Raw genomic sequence first — 25,087 nt, 5'->3', positions numbered from 1 at the left:
AGTTGAACATTCGAAGATAACGGATGAAGCTGAGTAACAGTCAGGACAGCATGAAAGATCCGTTCACTAAAGGACAAAGTCTGCCAATCTTCTGCACCAATAATTGAAGCCTCGAAAGCACACAGAAGACTAATTCCAAGAATCATGGGTCTGTGGATTATTGGTAAAAGACAACTGGCACAAAAAGACAAGTCTGATGCAAAAAGACAAAACCTGACGCCTGAAGAAAACAGAAGAAGGGAATGGCGGAACAGTCTGAAGCTGACCAGAAGCTGTCTCCTAAAAGAGCCGTTTTGGACACAACGGCTAAACTAATTCAAAATGATCCAACTTCTGAAATTCGTCTATAAAAGGACAATGAGAGTTCTTGGATCATTTGCTCAAGCATCAAAAGAAAAATATAAGAGAGAAAATTCTGAAAGCACTCAAATACAAAAAGATCTTACACCAATTTTTCTATTCTCTGTGTAAATGCTAGATTGATTGTTTTGTAATCATCTAAAGTGTTCTTTAGTTGAAAAAGAACAAGTGCGTGATCAATAGGAATATTGAGAGTGTTGAGCTGAGTACTTGGTTGTAAGTATTCAGTAGTAGAAAAATCTAAGTGCTGGGTTGTAGTACTTAGTAGGAGCTGAGTAGACGAATAGAGGGCGTACTCTTGCATACTCACTGCCTTGTAAAGAGTTTGTGCTCTACCTTGAAAGAGCTCAGTATTGGATTGAAAATCCCAGGAGGAACTGGGGACTGGACGTATGCAGAGAGGCCGGACCAGGATAAGTCGTGCTGAGTAACTTCTAAACTCTCTCTCTCAATATATATATATATATATATATGTGTGTGTGTGTGTGTGTGTGTGTGTATGTGTTGCTTGTTGTATTTACTCAGCTTATAAATTGTTAAAACTGAAACTGAGTAAATCTGAGTGCTAAGTTGGAAACTGACCTTTCAAGTGTCAATTCCCAACTCTCAAGTCAAGCAGTCTTAGTCAGCATAGAACTAAAACTGTCTGAATAATCAAACACCCGTGCTGACCAACACGTTGAGTTATCAAACTCTTAAAATAACATTAAGTCAGCATAATTAAGAGCGAAAAAGTTACCTTCCCTAGGCTAATTCGTGGGTAGTTTGTTGTTGTTCGTTTTTCTTTTCCTTTTCTACAAAAAAAAAAGAGCGAAAAAGTTACATTAGTTCCTAACCCCCCCTTGGAACTAATTACTAGGGACCAACACGGTTAACCTATGCCATAAGGCATAGGATAAGACATAACTAATATACTTTTTTTGTTCAAAAGATGTTTAGTTTTTCTAGGTAATCATATGCAATTAATAAAACATAATTAACTCACTCATTAGAATTTTAATAAAAAAACTCATGCATATATGGGTAATTAATTTATTAGTCCCTATATTTTGACAAAAACACACTATTTAGTCACTGTGTTTTAAAAAACACACTGCTTAGTCCATGTGTTTTAAAAAACACACAGTAAGGCCCCTAACCTTTTTCTCGATGACCTTAACGTTTTTCTTGGTGAACTGTTTAGTCCCTATCGTTTTCTAAACGGTAAAAAAATTTAACAAACAGACGAAAAGACTAAACAGTTCATCGAGAAAAAAGTTAGGAACCTTACCATGTGTTTTTGAAAATACGAGGACTAACTCACTCATTAGAACTTTAATAAAAAAAACTCATGCATATATGGCTAATTAATTTATTAGTCCCTATATTTTGATAAAAACATACTGTTTAGTCACTGTGTTTTAAAAAACACACTGTTTAGTCCATGTGTTTTAAAAAACACACAATAAGGTTCTTAATCTTTTTCTCGATGACCTTAACGTTTTTCTTGGTGAACTGCTTAGTCCCTACCGTTTTCTAAACGGTAAAAAAATTTAACAAACAGACGAAAAGACTAAACAGTTCATCGAGAAAAAGGTTAGGAACCTTACTGTGTGTTTTTGAAAATACGAGGACTAACTCACTCATTAGAACTTTAATAAAAAAAACTCATGCATATATGGCTAATTAATTTATTAGTCCCTATATTTTGACAAAAACACACGATTTAGTCACTGTGTTTTAAAAAACACGCAGTAAGGTTCCTAACCTTTTTCTTGATAACCTTAACGTTTTTCTTGGTGAACTGTTTAGTCCCTACCGTTTTCTAAACGGTAAAAAAATTTAACAAACAGACGGAAAGACTAAACAGTTCATCGAGAAAAATGTTAGAAATCTTACCGTGTGTTTTTGAAAATATGAGGACAAAACAGTATGTTTTTTAAAATATTAGGACTAATAAATTAATTACCCTACATATATTGATGGAATTTTGAAGGTTTACCGTAAAAAGAAAAGAAAAGTAATTAATACCTAGAAATAGCCTAATTAATACTCTAGATCTTACCTTTTTTTTCCAGCATAATTGATACATAAACATGTGCCTTACGGCACAGGTTAGATTAAGCGCTTAAATAAACTTCAGGATTTCTTTTATTTAACTTGATTAGTTATGATAAAAGATAGGGAAAAATACAAAAATAAATCTTGTGGTTACATCTGTTTTCGATCAACACCCACGTGGTTTAAAAGTTTGCAAAATGGTACCTTGAGGTTCATTCCGTTAGCAAACACATACCAAATTGACTAACGGTGTTAAAAGTTAAAAGGAAAAGAGTTAATTTGGTCCTTATATTTGTTTATTTTATAAATTAACCCCCTTATTATCTAATTATTACAAACAAACCTCAAAATAAAAAATAAAAATCAATTAAACCATTTTTTTCATCTCTTTAATTTTTTTTTTTTTTGTCTTTCTCTTCTCTCTTAATTTTTCTCTCTCTAAATCAATTGAACATGACAAAAATTAAGCCAAGATATTAAGTTTGAAGTCTAAATTAGTAGTACCAATAACTTATCCCATTCTATAATTCCGAAGTTCTTTATATAATTCTGAAGTTGTAGTAGGCATCTTCATCTTCAAACACTTATCTCTCTCGGATTCTCTGCAAACTTAAAGATGTTAACTAAAAAACATGTTGCAGTTCTTGTCTTCCCCTTCAGCAGCCATCACGACATGACACTTTTACTGAAAATGGCAACTTCTGCTCCCGACATTCTCTTTTCTTTCTTCAACACTAAAAAAATCCAATATTTCCTTGCTCGCATCTTCCGATTTTGAATTACCATCCAACATCAAAATCCACAATATTGAAGATGGTGGGTCGCCAATTCTCCGGCAGTCCTGTTGAGCCCTTTGATCTTTTCTTAAAACCCGCCGCTGAAAATCTAACGAGAGAAATGGAAGCAGTGGCTGCTGAAACCGGCATGAACTTTACTTTTATTATAACTGATGCTTTCTTATCACCGTTCGTCGGCTCCTTGGATTTTTGTGCTTTGAATCTTGAGCCATTTCTATTGAAGAAAATTTCAGTTCACTTGAAAATATATATAATCTACTTTGCCTTCCCTTGGTTATGGATCTTGTTATACCCGTCGTTGCACTTGAGATAAATACAAACCTAAAACGATGGAGAACATCAGCATTATCTAGTATAAGTTAACAAGAAGATGTATTTTATTACTCTGAAAGCAAAGATAATCTTGAAATAGCCAATAACATAGCAGCAACATGTTTACAAATATTGCTCTTTATACACATTATCTGAAGTTCATCAGAAAACGTATTTGTGAGATTTATTATACGGGTACTGATCTGTTTCTAGATGTTTGATTTTGTTATCATTAATTATAATTAAAATTAATAATAGAAGAATCGCGGCTGGAGGCGTGCTCAGAGACGTGGAGGTGCCTGGTTGTCTGAGTTCACCCATAACCTGGGTTTGGGCTCTTCCTTTTCAGCAGAGCTTTGGGGTATTTTTTCTGGAGTCAAGCTTGCCAGAAATCAGGGTATTAAAAGGCTTGCTGTGGATTCTGACAATAAAGAGGCTATTAGTATGATCTCTAATAATCATGCTATTTGTCTTAGTAGCCAGAACCCTATCAAAGCTATAAGACGTCTTGGCTCCTCCTTTGAGTCCTTAGAATTCAGCCACATCTACAGACAACAGAATCGGATTGCGGATCGTTTGGCGGCGGCTGGACACGAGGGGATGTTAGGTGTTACCACTCTATTTGATCTTCCTATCTCTCTTTTTTCTCTCTTTTTAGAGGATAAAGGTGGGGTTAGCTTTCCTAAGCTAATCCCAAGCTAGTTCTTTGATTAGTTTTTTTTTTTTTTTTTTTTTTTTTTTTGACTGTTTCTACCAAAAAAAAATATTTAAGTATAGAGAGGGAACGAGGGAGTAGTGCCATCCCCACCCGTTCATTAGGTTCTCACTTCCTCTCAGCAAATTCCATTCTTCACCGGAGTTGGGTTTCTTCGAACTCTTTGTCAGGAGTCACCGGAGTTGGCCTTCAAACATTATACTTGCACGGTCCAAAGCCAAATGCCGCAAAGTTTCCAAATATTTTTCATTTTCTTGTCCTCCGTGGGCGCCATAGTCTACACGGCTGCAGCTATCGGAGTGAATTGGGGAACCACCGCCTCTCACCCACTTCCGCCGGCTAAAGTTATGGAGCTCTTAAAATTGAACAATATGTCGAAGGTGAAGCTCTTTGATGCTGACCCACCGTTGTTACAGGCTCTTTCTGGGTCTAGCATTGGTGTTACTGTCGGAATCCCCAATTCTATGCTTAAAAGCTTGAATTCTTCCAAAAAAGCTGCAGAGATCTGGGTTCATGATAATGTCACCCGTTACTTCTCTGCTGGTAGCAGTAAAGTACGAATTGAGTAAGCTGTTTTTCTTATCACTCTACTTGCCTAATGGGTTTGCCTTTACCTTTCATGCTCTTAAAAATTCATATCCAATTTAGGCTTTTTTCTTTCCAAGTGGTCTTTGTGTTAAGATTCAAGTGTATGGGAAATGTGAGTTTTCAGGTTTCACTATACGATCCAAGAATGTCTTTTGAGTACGTTCTTGCTCATTTCATCTGGCTAAACTTATTTTTTATTCCTTTTGTTGGTCACTTTTTATCATGCAACTTGTGGCTAATCTGTCTAAGTATGATGACATTGACAATGAGATAACATTTCTTTTGCCTTTATCTATGAAATTGTTCTGGAAATAAGGAAGGACTACATGTGTACTTTTTCTTGAATGTAATCCTGTCATATGTAGTCAAGATGCATGCCACGGATGTGTGGGGATTAGAAAAATTGTTGTTCAATAATATGCCTTTGTAACACACACACACATATATATATATATATATTCTCTGATTTGCCTGTGCCTGTGCAATAATTGGTCTCTATCTTGTTGAACTTATTACATTACTCTGTTCTATTGTATGAGTTACTACTACTATTACGTGTTGATGAACCTATATTTCCTACATACATGCATGAGAAATTAGAGTGTTTGGCTTTATTCTGCAAAAACTTGAAACATCGTTTCTGTCAACTCTTTTCAGTTCTTCAAACAGTAAAATTTAATTCCGTTGTATAAAGCTATTCTTGAGCCTGACACTTCTTAAAAATATTTGTCTACTTTGTCCTAACTTCTCTTGAGTTTTCTCAATAACAAATTAAAGAGAAAAGTCAAGCTTTGTACATCTAATCCTTATGTTCGTATATAAAGTTGCATGTTCTTTTTAGACCTCCTTACAACTTGGGACATCTTTTTTTGTTTATCGAACAAATAATACTTTCAGAACTGCTACGTTTTCATCATCCAGTTATTGCAACATATGTTTTATTTTTTTGAAAAACATTATAGAAAAAACATCACTTGGATGGATGAAGCATCCACAAGTCAGCATTGTGGGTGCTAAATTTTAATTTTAAATAAGAAGGTCCTTCCTAGGTAGTGGCAAAACGGTAAATAGAACAAGTGCAGAAATGGCATAACTCGGCAGAACTTGCTGGTGTAGTCCATACGACGTGTTGCAAGAGTGACACGCCGCGTGTGACTTCATTTGGAAAGAAACAGAAACTCAGCGAAATCCCACACGCTGTGTGACATTCTTTGCCCTGTTTCCTGGCTGCTGCACTTCCTCACACGACACGACATGTTGGTGATCTCACACACCTTGTGAGCCCTGTTTCAGGGGTTCTTCACCTTCCTTCACTGATGCTCTCATCATTTCCTTTCCTCTTATATTACTATTTTATTTTTCTTTTGTACTTTTAAGTGAAGCATCATCCAATGTAATGTATTTTGGCATGCTAATTAAAAAGATGCTGGATTTATTGAATTGAATCCAAGAAGTGCGAGGATGCATATTCCGCGATTGTATCATTTTCTATAGGCAAAAGTTGGTGCATCCAAGAATGTTATCCAAAAATAAATATATCTTATATATATATTGAAAGCACGTACGTGCTATGTTCTATCTGAGCTATTACAATGTTGTGTTGACGAGTTTTCTCTAGCAATATGGCTTCTTTTACTTTTCATAACCGAAACTGTTTACATTAGCTTTTAGAATGGGCGTGAAAGACTGAATGTTGTTTCATTTCTATGTATTTGGAACTGAACAAATCACAGATATGTTGCTGTTGGAGATGATCCTTTTCAGCTAAGTAACAGTGAGCAGTTCCAGCCCTTAGTCATTGGGGCTGCAAACAACATCCAAACAGCTTTGACCAGAGCTAACTTGGCAAGCCAAGTGAAGGTCGTAGTACCATGTAGTTATGACTCGTATCAGTCACACTCTGGCTTGCCCTCCAAAGGACACTTCAGGCCTGATCTTAATAAAACCATGATTGAACTTCTCACATTACTCAGAAAGCATCAATCACCTTTCTTTGTTACCATCTCCCCTTTCAGTACCTTCCATCAGAACAAAAACATTTCCCTGGACTTTACTCTCTTCAAAGGATCCGCACGTCCCCATAATGACAGTCACAGAAGTTACAAAAACAGCTTTGACCTAACCTATGATATTCTGGTTAATGCATTATCAGCAATTGGATTTCCTGATATTAGTATCATTATTTCGAAGATTGGGTGGCCGACAGATGGTGCAGCCAATGCCACTTCATCGGTGGCAGAGACCTTCATGAAAGGCCTGATGGATCATCTTGGTAGCAAATCAGGAACCCCGCTGAGACCTCGGAATCCACCGACTGAGACATACATATATAGCCTTTTAGATGAGGATCAAAAGAGCATAGTTACGGGAAACTTTGAGAGACATTGGGGTTTGTTTACTTTTGATGGACAGGCCAAATACCGGGTTGATTTCGGGAAAGGATTAAAGAACCTAATAAATGCAGAAAACATTGAGTATCTTCCTCCCAAGTGGTGTGTTGTAAACAATAATAAAGAGTTGAGCAATGCAAGTGCAAGTGCTTTGGATGCATGTTCAGTTGCTGATTGCACAGCAATTTCACGCGGTGGATCATGTTTCAATCTCAGCTGGCCTGGGAATATATCTTATGCATTTAATAGCTATTATCAACAGCATGATCAAAGGCCAGAAAGCTGTGAATTTGGAGGCTTGGGTTTGATAACATCAGTGGATCCATCGGTTGGAAAGTGTAGATTTTCCGTTCAACTTCAAATTTCTCGTACAAATACCTTAACTGTGCCTCATTCTTCCCAATGGATGATTTTGTTAATGGTAACGGTGTCCTTTTACTTGTACTTGTGATCTTTTTTTATTTTCCTTTGCTTTTTCTGCTATTGCATTGCATGCTTGTTTCAACGGGTTCATCTTAAATGCAGGAGATGTCATTTTATCTTAGTAGTACATATGATATGGTTCATGTAATTTAAATAGCTAATAAAAAACAGTTATCAAAACGCAGTTAAACTAAATGAATGTTTAATACGTTAATGTAAGTGATTGTTTCTTTTACTCAAGTTAACAACACTGAAATCATATTATTTGGATTGAAGAAGCTTCAGTTTTTCTTTCTAAAACACCAATAAACATCTTAAAGCACTTTTGACCTTTATTTACAACCCAAACCATCTAAAACACCAACAACTCATTCTTTAAAGTTGTCTGTTCTCATCTAAAACATCTTTACTTAGTTCAAATCAAGAGTTTTTTTATATTTGACTTCATTTTCAAGTTCAAAAGTTGGGATTATCTTTTGGTAAATCCTGGACTCCAAGGAGTTTTATAATGTGGCTTATTTTCTTTAAATGTGGTTAGAATCGAATTATAAAAGGCTTGAAATATCACTTGAGATTAACCTAAAAAAACGTGGACGACTTACAATGATTTATGTATTTGTTTTCTTTGTATGCCTATATAAATGGTTGGTAATCATTGTTTTATGGATTTAATGATGTTTTTAACCTAGTTACTAAATATTGAACTAGAAAAATATATATTTTTAAGTAAGGAAAAGTACAAAAATAAACCTTGTGGTTTGGCCCATTTTCGAACTGCACCCCTGTGGTTTAAAAGTTTGCAAAATGATATATTGAGGTTCATTCCGTTAGCAAACACATACCAAATTGACTAACGGTGTTAAAAGTCAAAGGGAAAAGAGTTAATTTGGTCCTTATATTTATTTATTTTATAAATTAATCTCACTTATTATCTAATTATCATAAATAAACCCCAAAATAAAAATTAAAAATCAACTACACCATCTTCTCCATCTCTTTCCTTTCTTATTTTTATTCTTTTTTCTCTCTCTTCTTTGTTAACTTCTCTCTCTAAAATCAATTGAATTTCTCTCTCTAAAAAAGAAACAATCTCTCCAAATCAATATCAAAATAACTAAAAGGGTACTTACTTAACAATTATAATTATCCAATAATTACCATTTAAAGAACAGTACTTTGGTCCAAGCTGGAAAGAGTTCTCGGACTCATAAGAGGAAAAGAACACCAAGCAGACGGAGAAAAGAGGTTCAAATCCAGGAACGTGGGAGCCATTATACCCTCTGAAACGTTTCTACTTTTCTGATCAGGTGTATCACACATAAGCTCCCGATACAACGCGGAAAATGGAGTCTTAAACAATAATGGAGTCTTATAACTAGATTCAACAAATCAAAAGACACCATTATCACACCTCAAACCGGAGTCTCAGCCAGATTCTACCTCCCCAACTCAATCAAAACACATGAAAAAATCCCCCTTGTAATCTACCGTCACGGCGGAGGCTTTTTCTTATCCTCAACCGCCGATCCCTTCTACCACCACAGCCTAAACAAAATAGTTGCAGAAGCCAGAGTACTTCTAGTTTCAATTAATTACAGATTAGCCCCCAAGACACCACTTCCGGCTGCTTATGAAGACTTCTGGACTGCACTCAATTGGATTTTCCAACGCCAAGACTCCTGGCTGAATAATTACGCAGATTTTGATAAGGTTTTTCTCGCCAGAGATAGCTGTGGTGCAAACATGGCTCATCATTTTGGTGTAAGGCTTGGTAAAAATAATGATACTTTTGGGATCAAAATTGAAGGAATAGCTTACTTTTGGGGGAAGATCCAATAGGTGTGGAAGTAAGTGATGAAGTGAGAAAATCAATGGTGGATGATTGGTGGTTGTTTGTTTGTCCGTTAGAGAAATGGTTGGATGACCCGATGATTAATCCCTTTGTGGATGAAACGGTGGCGTTGTTGGAGCTTGAAGGATTGGGCTGTGAGAGAGTGATGGTGGTTGTTGCAGAGAAAGATATATTGAGAGATAGAGGAAGGTTTTATTATGAAAATTTGGTGAAGAGTGGATGAAGAGGGACTGCAGAGATTGTGGAAATACAAGGAGATCATATTTTTCATATATTTAATCCTAATTCTGACAAAGCTAAGTCATTGTATAAGACTCTTTGTCTTCTTTTTTTAACAAACGATAGTTTCAATTTTTTTTAGTTATTTTGATATTGATTTGGAGAGATGGTTTCTTTTTGTTAGAGAGAAATTCAATTGATTTTAGAGAGAAAAATTAACAAAGAGAAGAGAGAGAAGAGAGAGAAAGAGAACAAAAATAAGAAATGAAAGAGAGGAAGAAGATGGTGTATTTGATTTTTAATTTTTATTTTAGGGTTTATTTGTGATAATTAGATAATAAGTGAGGTTAATTTATAAAATAAATAAATATAAGGACCAAATTAACTCTTTTCCCTTTGACTTTTAACACCGTTAGTCAATTTGGTATGTGTTTGCTAACGGAATGAACCTCAATATACTATTTTACAAACTTTTAAACCACATGGGTGCAGTTCGAAAATAGGCCAAACCACAAGGTTTATTTTTGTACTTTTCCCTTTTAAGTATATAGAACCAAAAGGTTCAATTTTGGTTTTTTTAAGTGTAAATGGTGTTAGTCTGATATGATTAAATAATTATTAGAGGGGTCAATAAGATTTATTACCCTTTTAAAGAATATGCCTGATTAATAAACTTGCATTTATTATATGATGCAGAATTTAAAATTATTTTGCAAATTCATATATTAAGTGAATATATGACTATTGTGGATTTTGGTCTCTCCTGTTGGAGTGTGTCTAGTCTTTTCTATTGAGAAGAAGTCTTTCTAGGGTTTATCCCGTTATTTAACATCGCCAGCTAACCGGTGCAATTCGGCAATTTTGCGTCACTCAAAAATCCAAAACTTGAAACACCAATTCAAAACCTGAAACACCAATCAATAGCATAGTTCTACGATGGACAGAAACAAGGGCATACTCGATGCTTACGCAAGGCTGCGATTAGAGGAGGGGGAGGACGAAATCATCATCTCGACGGACGAAGTCCAAGGTTCGGAATCTCAACCTTCACTGTTTATCGTCGGACAATTCCTAATCGCAAAGACAATCCACCTAGACAGTATGAAGTGTACGTTAGCGTCAATCTGGAAACCGGTGAAGGGTGTCATGGTCACGGAGACGGATAGGGAAGGACGGTACTTATTTCAGTTCTACCACGAACTGGATGTGGTTCGAGTTCTGAATGACGGACCCTGGATATTCAACCAGAATGTTCTAATTATCAAAAGACTAGACCTAATGGAACAAGTAATGCAGGTGGAGCTAGACAGACTGATCATATGGGTACAGATAGCAGACTTACCGGTGGGATTCCAAACTGAGAAGATCTGCAAAATTCTAGGGGATTACCTAGGATCCTTCATAGAAGCAGATGAGAGGAACTTTACAGGGCTCAGACGCAGTTACTTGTGTATCAAGGTTGATATAGATGTTCGGGAACCCTTGAAGATGGGACAGAAGATGAAAATGAGCAGGGGTGAATGGTTTTGGGTCAGCTTCAGATACGAGAGGTTACCCAGTTTTTGTTTCTATTGCGGGATTATAGGCCATTCAGACAAGTTTTGCGCAAAATTCTTTTATAACCCGGCTGCACCAGCAGAAAGGCAGTATGGGAGTTTCCTTAGAGCTGCAATTCCTAAAAACAGTAGCATGGCAGGGCGAGAGTGGTTATGCGAGCCAGTAGGGGAAGGGAGCAACAGTAACAGTGAGGGTAAAACCAGTCAGAGTCCGAGAAATCAGCAGCCCAGGGGAGAGGCTAGCACAACGATTGGAAAAGTTGGATCAATAATAAGATCCTTCGGTTCCCATATCTCGGGGATAGCCATACAGCCAAACATCAGTAATATCATTCAGGGTATCACGCATGATCCAAAACGACCAAGAATGGAGGAGAGAGATATGGAGGTGGATGGCTCAGACAACTCAAAAAACGAAGATTCAGCGGGACCTGGAGGACAGGCCCGACAATACCAATGAGCCTGTTCAGCTGGAACTGTCGTGGGTTGGGCAACTCACGAACAGTTCAGGTTCTACTGGACCAAATTCAGGTCCACAACCCCATGGTAATATTCTTAATGGAAACAATGATTAGTGAGGAAAGAGTCCGGACAGTTAGTAGAAAGCTGGGATTTGGGAAAGCGTTCGTGGTGGAAAGTAGTGGTCATGGAGGAGGTCTGGCCCTTCTCTGGAAGAATCATATTGAGGTGGAAATTATCTCTTCTTCATTAAATTTTATCAATGCAATTATCTCTCTACCAAATGTAATGCCTTATCGAATTACTGGCTTCTATGGATTTCCGTAAAGAAATAGAAGGCGAGCATCCTGGGACTTGCTGCGATCCCTCAAGGAATATGATGGCTTAGCCTGGTGTTGTATAGGTGATTTCAATGATTTGATGCGATCTAGTGAGAAGAGAGGAGGTCATCCACATCCGAATGGCCTAATGGAGGGTTCAAAAAAGCAATTGAAGATTGTGAATTGTACAAAGTGGCGTTAGAGGGCTATCAGTTCACCTGGGAGGCAAGGGGCGGGACAGATAGCTGGGTAGAGGAGAAGCTCGATCGAGCTTTGGTAAATCAGAAATGGAAAAAACAGTTTGCGGATTCACGCCTTAAAAACTTGATCATCGTTGCCTCTGATCATACAGTGTTACTGTTAGAATTATAGGTCTGGGTCCGTAGGTCTGCGGGAAAGCGGGTTCGTTTTGAAAACGCATGGTTACAAGAAGAGCATTGCGAAACAATTATGGCTGCTGTTTGGGAAGCGGAAATAGATCAACTAGTAAGTACCAAATTAACAAGTTGTCGTATGGCGTTGCAAGGTTGGAGCACGAATCTAGATACCAATTTCAGGAAATCGTTAAACAACCTACGGGTGCAGCTTCAGCGCTACAAAGGTAGAAGAGATAGTTTCGGGGCAGAACAATTCATCAGAGCTTCTTGGGCTTACTCTAAAACGCTGAGACAATAAGAGGAATTCTGGAAACAAAGAGCGAAGCTATTTTGGCTTCGGGATGGCGATTCTAATACAAAGTACTTTCATGCGTATGCTACAGAGAGAAAATTCCATAATGCGATTAGTGAATTACAGAATGAGGAGGGGGAAAGTTGCACTTGGGGCGCAGGGTTAGATGAACTTCTAACCGACTATTACAGTAACATTTTCTCCAGTTCGGGTATCGAGGATGCACCGATTCTTAATTGTGTTCGTGCAAGGTATCGGAGCAGTACAAAAAAGTCCTTGCTAAATCGTTTACAGCAGTGATGTGAAGAGAACCTGCTTTAAAATGCATCTGGACAAGAGTCCGGGGCCTTACGGGTTCAACCCTGCATTTTATCAGAAGTTCTGGGGGACGATCGGGTCAGACATTAGCACAGTGTGCTTATCATATCTCAGTCAGTACAATCTCCCTCAACATATGAATGATACCCTTATTATCCTCATTCTGAAGAAGCAGAATGTGAAATTGGTTTCAGAGTTAAGACCGATAGCGCTCTGTAACGTTCTCATGAAAATTCTAACAAAGATGCTGGCTAATAGGATCAAACAAGTGCTTAAAGAGGTAATCTCAGTCAATCAGAGTGTGTTCCTTTCAGATAGACTAATTTTTGACAATATCCTTGTAGCTTATGAAATCATTCACAAGTTAAAAGGCTCAAGACATGGTCAGAAAGGATCAGCGGCACTAAAGCTCGACATGAGCAAAGCATACGATCGAGTTGAATGGGGATTCATAGAACATATGTTGCAGAAATTAGAATTCCCTACTAACTAGATACGTTGGATTATGATGTGTGTAACGACAGTATCATACAAAATCTATCAGGATGGTAGAGAATTGGGACCCATAATCCCGCAAAGGGGTCTCCGATAGGGGGATCCTCTATCACTATTTCTTTTCCTTATCTGTGCAGAAGGTTTGACAGCAAGTTTAACGGCTAGAGAAGGGGAAGGCAGGATCCATGGTATCCAAGTTGCCAGACAGGCTCCGCGAATATCACATTTGTTTTTCGTGGACGACAGCCTATTATTCTTCAGAGTTAACAAAGAGGAAGCCCAAAGTATATAGCAGCGTTTGGCCGACTATGCAAAGGCCTCGGGGCAATGCATCAATTTTGAAAAGTCATCTCTATTCTTCAGCGCAAATACTACACCCGCTGCAAGAGCAGAAGTCATAGATGTCTTACATGTGGTTGAGGTCGAATCACTTGATTCGTATTTGGGAGCTCCGATTGATATTGGTAGAAGCAAGATGAATGTTTTTAGACTTTTAAAGGACAGAATATGGAATAGAATTAATAATTGGAAAGAGAAGTTTCTGTCTAGAGCCGGAAAAAAGGTGTTGATAAAGTCAGTTCTGCAAGCCATACCAACATACTTGATGAGTTTATTCTTATTACCCAAGGAATTCTGTGAGGAAATCAACAAGTTATTTAATCAGTTCTGGTGGAGGTCTGCAGGAGCAAGTTCGACAAGTGTTCACTGGAAAAAATGGGAGAAGATGAGTGAATAGGGGGAATGGGATTTCGCGATATACATCAGTTCAATATGGCGCTTCTCGCAAAACAAGGGTGGAGATTAATGCAGAATCTGGAATCGTTAGTGGTAAGAGTCATGACGGCACGTTACTATCCAAACTCAGATTTTATCCAAGCCCCCTTGGGACATAACCCATCCTATACTTGGAGAAGTATAATGGTTAGTCGAGATTTATTGCAGCTCGGGCTTCGAAGGAAAATCGGAGATGGGTCGATAACAAACATTTGGAGGGATCCCTAGCTACCAGATGCCGCAAACCCGTATGTCAGTAGCGTGCAGTCTAGCGGAACAGCAGTCGAACTCGTAGGGGAATTAATGGATAACGAAGGACGATGGAACAGACAACAGGTCTAGCAAGCTTTCAATGCAAGAGACAGCAGGCTGATTCTATCTATCCCGCGAGGCAGACCTGGGATTAAAGATTCATGGCTGTGGCAACACAGCCCAAATGGGAAATATTCAGTGAGAAGTGGATATTTGATGGCTGTTAGATCTGCAGGAGATGAAAATGTGATGATAGAAGAGGACAATTGGAAAAAATTGTGGAAGTTAGATGTGGCTCTCAAGGTAAAAAACTTCCTTTGGCGAGTTCGCTCTCATTGTTTGCCGACTCTATCCAACCTTACTAGAAGACACGGTACTCTAATGGATAGATGTCCGATCTGTGGAGAAACGGGAGAAGATGAAAGCCGCATTTTCTTAACTTGTTTTTTCACGAAACAAGTATGGGAGAAGTTCTTCTCGGATAATAGAATGGAAGGAGTGTACGATTTCTTCAATTGGTTTACACAACAGTTGGAAGCTAATTCCCCGGAATTAGAAATCATATCTGTGACCATGTGGAGTCTGTGGAAGAATCATAACCGTACGGTTTGGGAAAAGAAGTTTAGCATAGCGGAGTCTGTGTTAACAGCAGCGCGAACAGAATTACAGAATTGGAAGGCGGGGACAAGAGCAGAATTGCAGAAATAGACAACACGGAATGCAAAGGAGGAAAGATGGAAAAAATCGCAGTAAGGTACACTCGTTTGCAACGTTGACGCGGGTATGAACACAGGAGAAAATTTCAGTTCCGCGAGGATGTTGATTGAGACCATATGGGCAATTGCTTATTTGCACGGAAACTAGGATTTGCAGACTTCATCAACCCGGCGATGGCTGAGGCAATTGCTGTGAAGGAGGCGTTAAGCTGGATCAAGTCTCTGAACTTGTCCAATGTTGAAGTTCAATCAGACTGCTACGAAGTTGTTAAAGCTATTCAACATCAAAACTTTAATCTTTCATATCTCTCGGATTTTGTAATGGATTGTTGTTTACTATTATGAGATTTGAACCGAGTTTCGATCTCATTTATTAGAAGATCAGCGAACCTAGCAGCTCATTCCTTAGCGAAGGCTGTTAGTTCTAATTCTGATTTGGGTGAGTGGGCATGTCCACCACCTATGATTACCGATGTTATTCTTTCTGATTTATATTAATTCACTCATTCTTTCAAAAAAAAAAGTGAATATATGACTAATTAGTGTTTTTTTAGAGGAGACTAATTAGTGTTTTCGTTTGCATGCAAGTATATCAATATAGCCAGGCTTAAATATTTGTAGATATTTAAATTGACAATAATTAAAGGAGTATAACGACATAAAGATTAGACTCGGGACGTTTATAAAAGTTTAGCAATTTCATCCTACGTCCTCTCCTCAAGAGCACCTCTTGAGTTTTTTTCTTTATATGATTCTTTTTCCGAGCAAGGATCAAGTTTGTGTAGTTTTTACAACTTAAAAACTAGTTAAGTGAATATTTATCTAATATTCAGTTTTCTCAAACTTATCGAGTGTTTGAGAAACCCTCCCCCCAATCGTTGCAAGCTTTTTTTTAGAAAATTACAACCTTAAGTTTCACATGTGTTTAACAATCCACACTTTTTTAGATGATCTAATGAGAACCAAAGATCAATATACGCACTATTTTTATAATTTTGAATAAATGATTAGAATTGAAACTTGTAACGCTTTTCTACTTTTGCTCGCTATGAGGAAACTTAACAATAGCAATTGATCTCTTTTTCTATTTTTATCACGTAGGTGTCATTTGGTTCACGGAATGAAATAGAATAGCATAACTATTCCAAAGGAATGGAATAGTAAAAGAATGGAATAGATATTCTTTAGAAATGACTTTTTCTATATTTGGTTGGTGGAATAAAATAGAATGGAATAGATAATCCTTTTACCTAAATGACAACATTGCCCTCAAATATAATTTTTTATTTCTTTTAAAATTTTAATTATTACTATAAATTACTAACGGGAAACATGAAACACGGAAAAAACGTTAAAAACACAAAAACCTGAAAAATCTGGAAAATAGGAAAACGTGAAAAAGCTGCAAAAAAAAGTGAAAATTGTTAAAAACACGAAAACGTGAAAACACGAAAAGTGAAAAAATATGAAAATCACGATAAGTAAAAAAATGCTAAAATCATAAAAATATGAAAAAAGTGAAAAAAATACGAAAATCACGAAAAGTAAAAAAAATGTTAAAAACAGGAAAATATGAAAAAAGCGGAAAAACACAAAAAAGTGAAAAAAAAACGAAAAACACGAAAACGTGTAAAAAACGTTAAAAACACAAAAATGTGAAAATATTTTAAATGTTAAAAAACGAAAAATGTGAAAAAATACGTTTACAACGTTTGTTCACATTTTCGTATTTTTCGCGTTTTGTCATGTTTTTGTGTTATTCACGTTTTTATGTTTTTTTTTTTTGCGTTTTTTTCGGTTTTTTCGCTTTTTCGTGTTTTTTCACGTTTATTTTACGTTTTTTTGTTTTTTTTTCAAGTTTTTGTACTTTTTATATTTTGTCGTTTTTTCATGCTTTTCGATTTTTTTTGCGTTTTTGTGTTTTTTTTGCGTTTTTTTTTTGCATTTTCATGTTTATTGCGTTTTTCACGTTTTGTCGCATTTGTATTGCCGCTTTTTTCAACATTTTTGTATTTTTATGTTATTCACGTTTTTTCGTATTTTTGGGTTTTCGTGTTTTTTGCATTTATTCACGTTTTCGTGTTATTCACATTTTTTTAATATTTTTTACGTTTTCGTGTTTTTTTTTGCGTTTTCTCACCTTTTCGCTTTTTTTTGCATTTCTCGCATTTTCATGTTTATCGTGTTTTTCATTTTTTTTCACGTTTTTGTGTTTTCCATTTTTTCGGTTTTTCGTGTTTTTTGATGTTTTTTTTGTATTTTGTCGTTTTTCATGTTTTTTTGATTTTTTCATGTTTTTGTGTGTTTTTTTTTGCGTTTTCTAACCTTTTTTTTTTGCATTTTTCATGTTTGTCACGTTTTTGTGTTATCGTGGTTTTCATATTTTTGCGTTTTTTCGGTTTCGTGTTTTTCGCGTTTTCTTGTTATTCATGTTTTTCACATTTTCGTGTTTTTGTTTTGCGTTTTCTCACCTTTTCGTTATTTTTAGTTTTTTTATTTTCATGTTTATCACATTTTTCACATTTTTTTGTTGTCGTGTTGTCGTGTTTTTTCATGTTGCTGTATTGGTCGTGTTATTCACGTTTTTGTGTTTTTGTGTTTTTGCTTTTTTTTGTTTTTGTGTTTTTCGCGTTTGTTCATGTTCTTCGCGTTTTTTATTTTGTGTTTTTTTATTTTTTAACGTTTGTGTTATTCACATTTTTTGTGTTTTCGTTTTTTTTTTTTTTGCATTTATAACATTTTCCCCATTTTTTTAAGATATAAATTATGGATTTGCGAAAAAAAAAATAGGATTTAAGAAATGGCTAGAGGGCAATTTTAGAAATAAATGATTATATTGATTAGGAATAGTCTATTCTTAGGTTAAATCAAAGAATCCCTATTCCTTAATTTATGGAATAGACATTCCACGGAATAGTTATTCTGCATAAAAAAAAGTTGAACCAAATGTTGGAATAAGAATGCCTAAGGAATAGCTATTCTATTTCCTACCTATTCTATGAACTAAACGAACCAAACGAGCCCTTAGTTTCTCACCTTCAAAGTGAGCCATAACCTAATCTTGTATATAGTGAAAATGTTGTCCTTTGGGATTTTGAAGCCTGACAATTTATTTTCTTGTTCTTCAATTTGCAAAGTGAATTAATTCTTCATAGATTACATTTTTTTAAAATTAAAGGTCGGAGGCTAATGAATGTTGAAGAATATAAAGATTCCAACTAGGTTGCACTAAAAGGAACAACAACATAAAACATTAGGTCCGAAATATTATTAAAAAAGAAAATCAAGTACAACTTAAGATCAACAAAAACAAAAATGTTCGTTAGATCATTCGAAATAAAGGAATTATAAAAAGTTGGATGAGACTACCATCGATGGAAAGAGGTGCGCTGCTGGCCAAAACAAGCTAAAGCTAAAGCATTAGCTGCACCATTAACTTCACGGGAGATATAGGAAATAAAAAAAATCATGGACGAAATCCAACTCAAGCACTGAACTCAATCCTTTGGAATAACCCAAGGAACGTCCAAAGAACGAGACCGAAACAAATTCACCATATAGATAAAATCACATTCATGCCAGAGATTGTGCCAAACAATATGAATAGCCATAATCGTAGTTCAACTGGATGAGAAAAGGTGTTGGCAATTGGAAACGGAAATGAGACACGCTAAAGAGTGAGGAATGTAGATGTGCCAAAGCTCATTAATCGAATCCAAAATCTACAAACTACATGACTCCAACGTAACTTCCAATAAACAGTTGCATTAGAGGTAGACGCAGATGAGTACCATCTTCAACAAATGGATCCGGTCCCCTCATACCTTGAAAGCACGTGAAACTGTTCCTTTAGAGATATAAGAGATGTCCTAAAAAGCCAAGAAGCCAAAAGTGTCTAAAGCTAATATCAAGTCTGCAATCCAAATCTTCCATTTGTCCAAGTGAAGAAAGCTCTAGCAGTGTCCACCTTAGTCAAGTCGAAACTATCAATAAAACCTCGGAATTCCCGAATCGAGAAGATCTCCAAAGATAATCCAACTATCCAGAACTACGACATGTAAGTCAGAAAAAAATATCTCGTGACTAAGGAGACATGACACAAGGCTGAAATAGAAACCTTGCCAAGAACCCATAAAGAGATTGAATTGTCGATATTAATTAGTAGAAAAAAGATGTAATCCCAAACTTTGCCAAAAATGAACCGGAATAGAAGCAAAATTAATCATTGGTTCCATAATATAAACCAAATCAAGCCGATGTTGTCGGGTGGTTGCATTACCGGATCCGTACAAGTTCCAATATGGGACTTGCATTGATAGCACGGAGGTATCTGACTAACTCTTCCTTTTAGGTTGAATCTCAACAACCAAGATGAAAGGTGCCCCCGAATCTTCATTATCAATTGCATCAACATGCAAGTCAACAAGTACCATGACACTACTATCCAAGTTCAGGTGGTATCAAACCTGATGAGGTATTTTTTCGTCTCCAAACAGTACGAGAGCGAGTTTGCCCTCTACATGGGGAACCAGGTCTCTTGATATTAAATTTTATTCTTTCTGCAATGATAACTGAAGCATCCTTAATAGGCTTAGATAATGATTCCTCCCTAAACTAGCCTCTTTTCCCAAGCCATTGATCGTGAAATGATGGAATTGAACTGAATCTGCCAAGCACAGGTTTGCGTTATATCCTTACTTTTTTTTATTATATATTCTTCCATGTGAATTCTGATCATCGTTTCTTTGAATGTAGGCTATATCCTCCAACTCTGAGTTTAATGGCCGTCTAAAAGCCGCCTTTCATCGAAACGAGCTTTTGGAAGCTAGGCACAAGATCTCTATCAGCCTTCAAGCTGAAATATATTTGAAGAAAGCCCGTAAGCTCTTTGCCCATCATGAAGAAGAAATTGCAACCCTTCGATAAGAATTGATGTCGAAGGATGAATCCCTTCAATTGGCGAAGGCTGAAGCTAAAAGTAGTCATGCTGTTATGAGTCATTTTGAAGCTGACTTACTAAAAGTGCGAGTGGCTCATTTGCTGAAGAATGAGCGAAGGCATATGAAGCTGCTTCTCGTAAAAGTGAGCAAGTTGTTAAGAGTTGAAGGTGGCCTTAACTACTACCAACTCTGGGTGGCGTAGTGTTGAAGAGTTAGGGGCTCAATATAAGGATGAACGAGATCAGGCTAAGTGATAGGGACGTTTTGTCCCTATCTTTTAGCGTGATTTACGGTATAAATTTGAGCTTAATAAATAAGTTTAATTACAAAAATAGTATGTTTTCGAATAAATTACAAAATAAAAATAAATTTTATGTTTTTAGTTAATTTCCTTAATTTTTGATTAATTTTAGAAAAATAAACGTCAAGCTAATTCGGTTTTCAAGGATCGTATTTTGCAGGTACAAGTTAGAAATAAACAGGTAGTAATTCATAAACACGCGGGGTGCAGAACCTGGCACGCGGGGCGTAGCACGATGTCCCTCAACACACGGCAGTCAATTGAGCGTTCCCACATGGTCAACACCAACCACGCGGGGCGTATATCACGGTACGCGGGGCGTCTAAGGTGTTAATTGAAGACAAAAGTTCTAGGAGCTCAACTACGCGGGGCATAACCCAGACCACGCGGGGCGTCCAAGGCGTATTTCAAGCAAATAAGATCCAGGAAGTCAACCACGCGGGGATACCCCAGTCTACGCGGGGCGTACCCTAGTCTACGTGGGGCATGGTTGAGTCAATAAGTCTAAATCTGGTCCATACGGAAGAAATTATCAACGGAATAGGTTAATTTTGCAAATATGCGGGGCGTACTACCTTCCACGCGGGGCGTTCGCTGCAAAAATAGTGTGAATTCTTACTTGTGACTTGTATATTTACAATTTTACCCCCAAGCTTGATGTGTATAAATAAGAGTGATTAGCACTCATTTCATTCATTCAGAATTTATGTAATAAAAACTCTACCACCTTGAGAGCTTGTACGTTTATTCCGTCACTCCGTCGAAGTTCCGTTCCATCCTCTTCCACCAAGCTCGAGAGTTCCACCTCCAAGTCCTACGACGGCCTTGAGTTCGGTTAGCTAGTTCCAAGGGCCGATTCTTCTTCCCTTTCTACTTGCTAATTAGCTTGCACTCTTCCTATGTACTAGGCTTGGTTGTATTCCGCATTTACGCATTCCACATTTATAATATATGATTTGTAATTTCTGTTTCTCTATAGTGGTGATATTTATTACTTGTTTTGATATTCGTAATTGATTATTGTGTAGGGAGATGTGATTCCCGATACCTTTTGGGAGCCATATAGGAGTTGCCTTACCGGAATTGACAACCCGAAAACCGTAGGAATTGACAAGCCGCGGAACTTACGGGCCCTAGTTTCTGATCCCTCGTATTAGACACGCCTTTAGGAGGAACCACGTAGTCTAAGCACTTCATGGGTCGGTCGGTCTACACATAGTCGTTTTTGCTAGAGTAAATTATCATTCGTATATGTTCGGAATTATTGTTTCTTATATATTATAACTTATTGTCACCCGTATCACTTCTTTAGAGTTTGAGTTATATAAATCTGTTTCACCATAATTTAGGAGTAGTTTGTAGTTGTCACCCTAACCAAACTAAAGTATTCACCGCTTAGGTAACGTGTAAAACCGAGTAGTTTAATACTTGTAGATATAAATCCCGTGGATTCGATACCCGGTCTTAACCGGATTATTACTTAATACGACGGGGTACACTTGCCCCTAAGTAGTAGCGTCTAGTAGAGCTAGAGCACTTAGAAAGATCATAACCATAATTATAGCACACTCATCATAACACATATATATCTTACCGCTCTACTCGGCGGCATATCAAGTTTTTGGCACCGTTGCCGGGGATTTATACTTTCTTGCAATATTAGACAAAAACGTTTTATTGTTAGTCTAGGCATTCTTTTTGTATAAATTGTTTATATTTTGTTTATATACTAACAACCATTCTTTTCTTGTTCATATTTTCTTTTATTTTCTTTTGATTGTTTATGCTCACCCGATCTCGGAGTGATACTCTCGTTCCTATTGATCTTGAAATTGAACGTACTCTTTGTAGGATTCGAAGAGAAAAGATGGCCAACATCAACAAATCGCAATGGAATCGTCGCCCCCACCATCCCAGCCAACACATATGAAATAAAGACTAGCATGATCCAATTGATCCAACAACTCGGTCAATTCGGAGGAGAACTTCATGAGAACCCTAATGAACACCTTGATAAATTTTTATGTGTGCCGATTCTTCTCGGCAAAACAGTGTCCCGGTTGAGGCTGTACGTCTAAAGCTTTTCCCTTTTTCTTTGACAGGACAAGCATTAGAATGGTTGCACTCGTTGGAAGCTGGAACTATAACATCATGGGACGAACTCGAGAAGGAGTTCCTCTCCTACTACTTTCCACCTTCCAAGACGGTGAAGTTGCGCAACGATATCACTTCCTTTCGGCAACTCGAGTACGAAGCCCTTCACGCGGCTTATGCAAGGTTCCGAAAATTGCTTCGAAGTTGCCCACACCACGACATCCCCAAGCACGATCTTGTAAGTACTTTCTATCATTATTTAACGCCTACTAATCGTGCTACTGTGGATTCCGCAGCAGGTGGGGACCTGTTTAGGAAATCGGCAAGCGAAGCATATGAGCTCATCAATGAGCTCGCGAGAAAAAGCGTTCAATGGCAAGAAGATCGGCTTGCCGGACCCCCGAGACATCAAGCATTCGCCATGGAAAATGAGGCTTCGAAAAGTTCTATGGTTGAGATGAACAAGAAACTTGATGCTTTAATAGCACAATTGAGCCTCAAAGATGCACAGGTCCTGATGTGCAACCGTTGTGGTGGCGATCATGACGGGCAAAATTGCCACACCTGCACCCCTTTTGTTGGTGACACTGAGAATGTAAGTTACGTAGGAGTTAACCAAAGGTATAACTCTAACCCGAACTCCTACATTAACACATACCACCACAATAACCATGATAATGGGTGGAGGCCTCGATACCAACACCCGAACTTGTCGTATGGCAATAATAATAATGTATTGAGGCGCCCACCCAATTTTCACCAAGAATATAGGGAGCACGGGCTCGGCCAATCTCAAACCACCTTCGGTGGCCAAAATGCACAACCTCCCAACAACGTGCAAGGATCGGTAACTTCCTTGTTAAAGGATATTCTAACTCGTCTTGCCGACAATGAGGTGTTTTGTAGGGATTTGAGTCACCAAGTGGCTCATCTAAACCGTCATCAACAGGAGAGGCAGCTAGGAGCTCTCCCGACAAACACCGAACAAAACCCACGAGCTAAGAATAGGGAATCCGGACAAGCAATAACTCTTCTTAACAATAAAGGTCCGGATGCATCGGGTTCTAGTTCGAACATGCAATAGCCACACCTTTGTATAAATGTATCATACGCATCTTTCAATTTATCTTTTTCGTGTTTTTGCATGTTTTCATTTTCTTTCAAGTTGGTGCTCATTTTAGTTTCCTCTTGACTTTCAACAATTTAAACCCGTTTTTTCCCCTTTTTGTGATTTTTAAACCTCCACCCATAAAAAGAAAAAAATTCATAAAATCCAAAAAAGAAAAAAAATCAAATCCCTCTTTAATCCAAACGCTCGTATAGGGCGTGTAAATAAATAAACCCCGCATGAATAAATGTTGGGGGCAAGTAAGGTGTTAAAAGCACCCCACGCGGGGCGTATCACCATTCTACGCCCCGCGTGGTTTGACCTGTAGAAGTTCCGGAATAAAATGCCACTAAAATAGGTCGTGCGGGGCGTGCCCCTACACCACGCCCCGCGTGTCCTGGGGGAGTTGCGAATTGCAACTCCCCATGGCAGCCTTCCCTTCTCTTTCTCCACCCTCACACTCCACCTCCTTCTTCCACCACTCACATCACTTCTTCCCTCTTCCCCATTAACTTCTCCGCTTCTCCAACCTCCCTCCATAATTAATTTTCCATTTAACTCCCACCTTAATTACTCATTAAAAACCCCTAAAAATTAAAAACCATTCAAAACCCCAAAAACATTTAATAACCCACAAAAAAATGGAAAAAATGGTTCAAATCCCGTCTGACACGCGGGGCGTGCTCCCTGGCAAGCCCCGCGTGCCTTCCACTCTTCCACCAATTTTTGGTCAGAGACCAAAGTACGCGTGGCGTGCTCCCATGCATGCCATGCGTGCTCCCATGCACGCCCTGCGTGCCTTGGTCTTATTGGACCAAAATTGGTTCAGGAGGTGGGATACGTGTGGCGTGGCCCCTTCACGCCCCCACGTACCCCCTTGGGAATCCAAAAATTGCTTAGATTCCCACCCCTCCCCTATATATTCCTCACTATTTCCCTCACTTCCTCCCTTACATCCACCATATCTCTCCTTATTCTCTCAACAACTGGCTCACCTCCTCACCATGACTCGCCAAAAGAGATCCGCCATTGAACATGTTCCCCGTTCTTCTCGCTCTCGCTCTTCCCAAGCCAACCGAACACCATCACCACCCCACCCGAACAAAATGAAATACCACCCCTCACCCTCCAATACCGAGCCCATTTCCACATCTACACCGAGGGAGAGGGGATAGCCTACCAAAACGTCTCCCGTTCTAAAATCATGGCAATCCCGTTCATCACCCTCGACGCCCTTGACCACCACAATGTTGGTCGTGCCTTCGAGGATCGTCTCCGTGCCCTCGGATGGCACGATCATTTCTGTGCATGCCACTGCATATACCCATCCTTGGTGACCGAATTCTTTACCACTTTAGCACCCACCGGTCTCTTCGATAGCTACGTCCT

General features: G+C 38.0%; 1 protein-coding gene and 1 pseudogene across 1 annotated transcript; both read left to right on the top strand.

Moving 5' to 3' along the window:
* The first annotated feature begins 4,289 nt into the window (after positions 1-4,289).
* Positions 4,290-7,844, top strand: LOC136228556 (glucan endo-1,3-beta-glucosidase 9). Its single transcript, XM_066016982.1, has 2 exons — positions 4,290-4,789; positions 6,546-7,844. Exons 1-2 carry the CDS (start codon positions 4,446-4,448, stop codon positions 7,651-7,653), a joined length of 1,452 nt encoding a protein of 483 aa, XP_065873054.1. The 5' UTR covers positions 4,290-4,445; the 3' UTR covers positions 7,654-7,844.
* Positions 7,756-9,887, top strand: LOC136229768 (probable carboxylesterase 2; annotated as a pseudogene).
* The last annotated feature ends 15,200 nt before the right edge of the window (positions 9,888-25,087 follow it).

This window comes from Euphorbia lathyris, chromosome 5 (assembly GCF_963576675.1).
Source record: "Euphorbia lathyris chromosome 5, ddEupLath1.1, whole genome shotgun sequence".
NCBI classification, from domain to species: domain Eukaryota; kingdom Viridiplantae; phylum Streptophyta; class Magnoliopsida; order Malpighiales; family Euphorbiaceae; genus Euphorbia; species Euphorbia lathyris.
The sequence above is the reverse complement of the archived record's forward strand: the minus strand, read 5'-3'. Positions and strand labels throughout refer to the sequence as shown.

Bases quoted from the DNA above. Each gene is read 5' to 3' on its own strand.
- LOC136228556 (XM_066016982.1), top strand. From the start codon at position 4,446: ATGCCGCAAAGTTTCCAAATATTTTTCATTTTCTTGTCCTCCGTGGGC. The intron at 4,790-6,545 runs GTAAGCTGTTTT...AACAAATCACAG, and splicing joins AGCAGTAAAGTACGAATTGA to ATATGTTGCTGTTGGAGATG.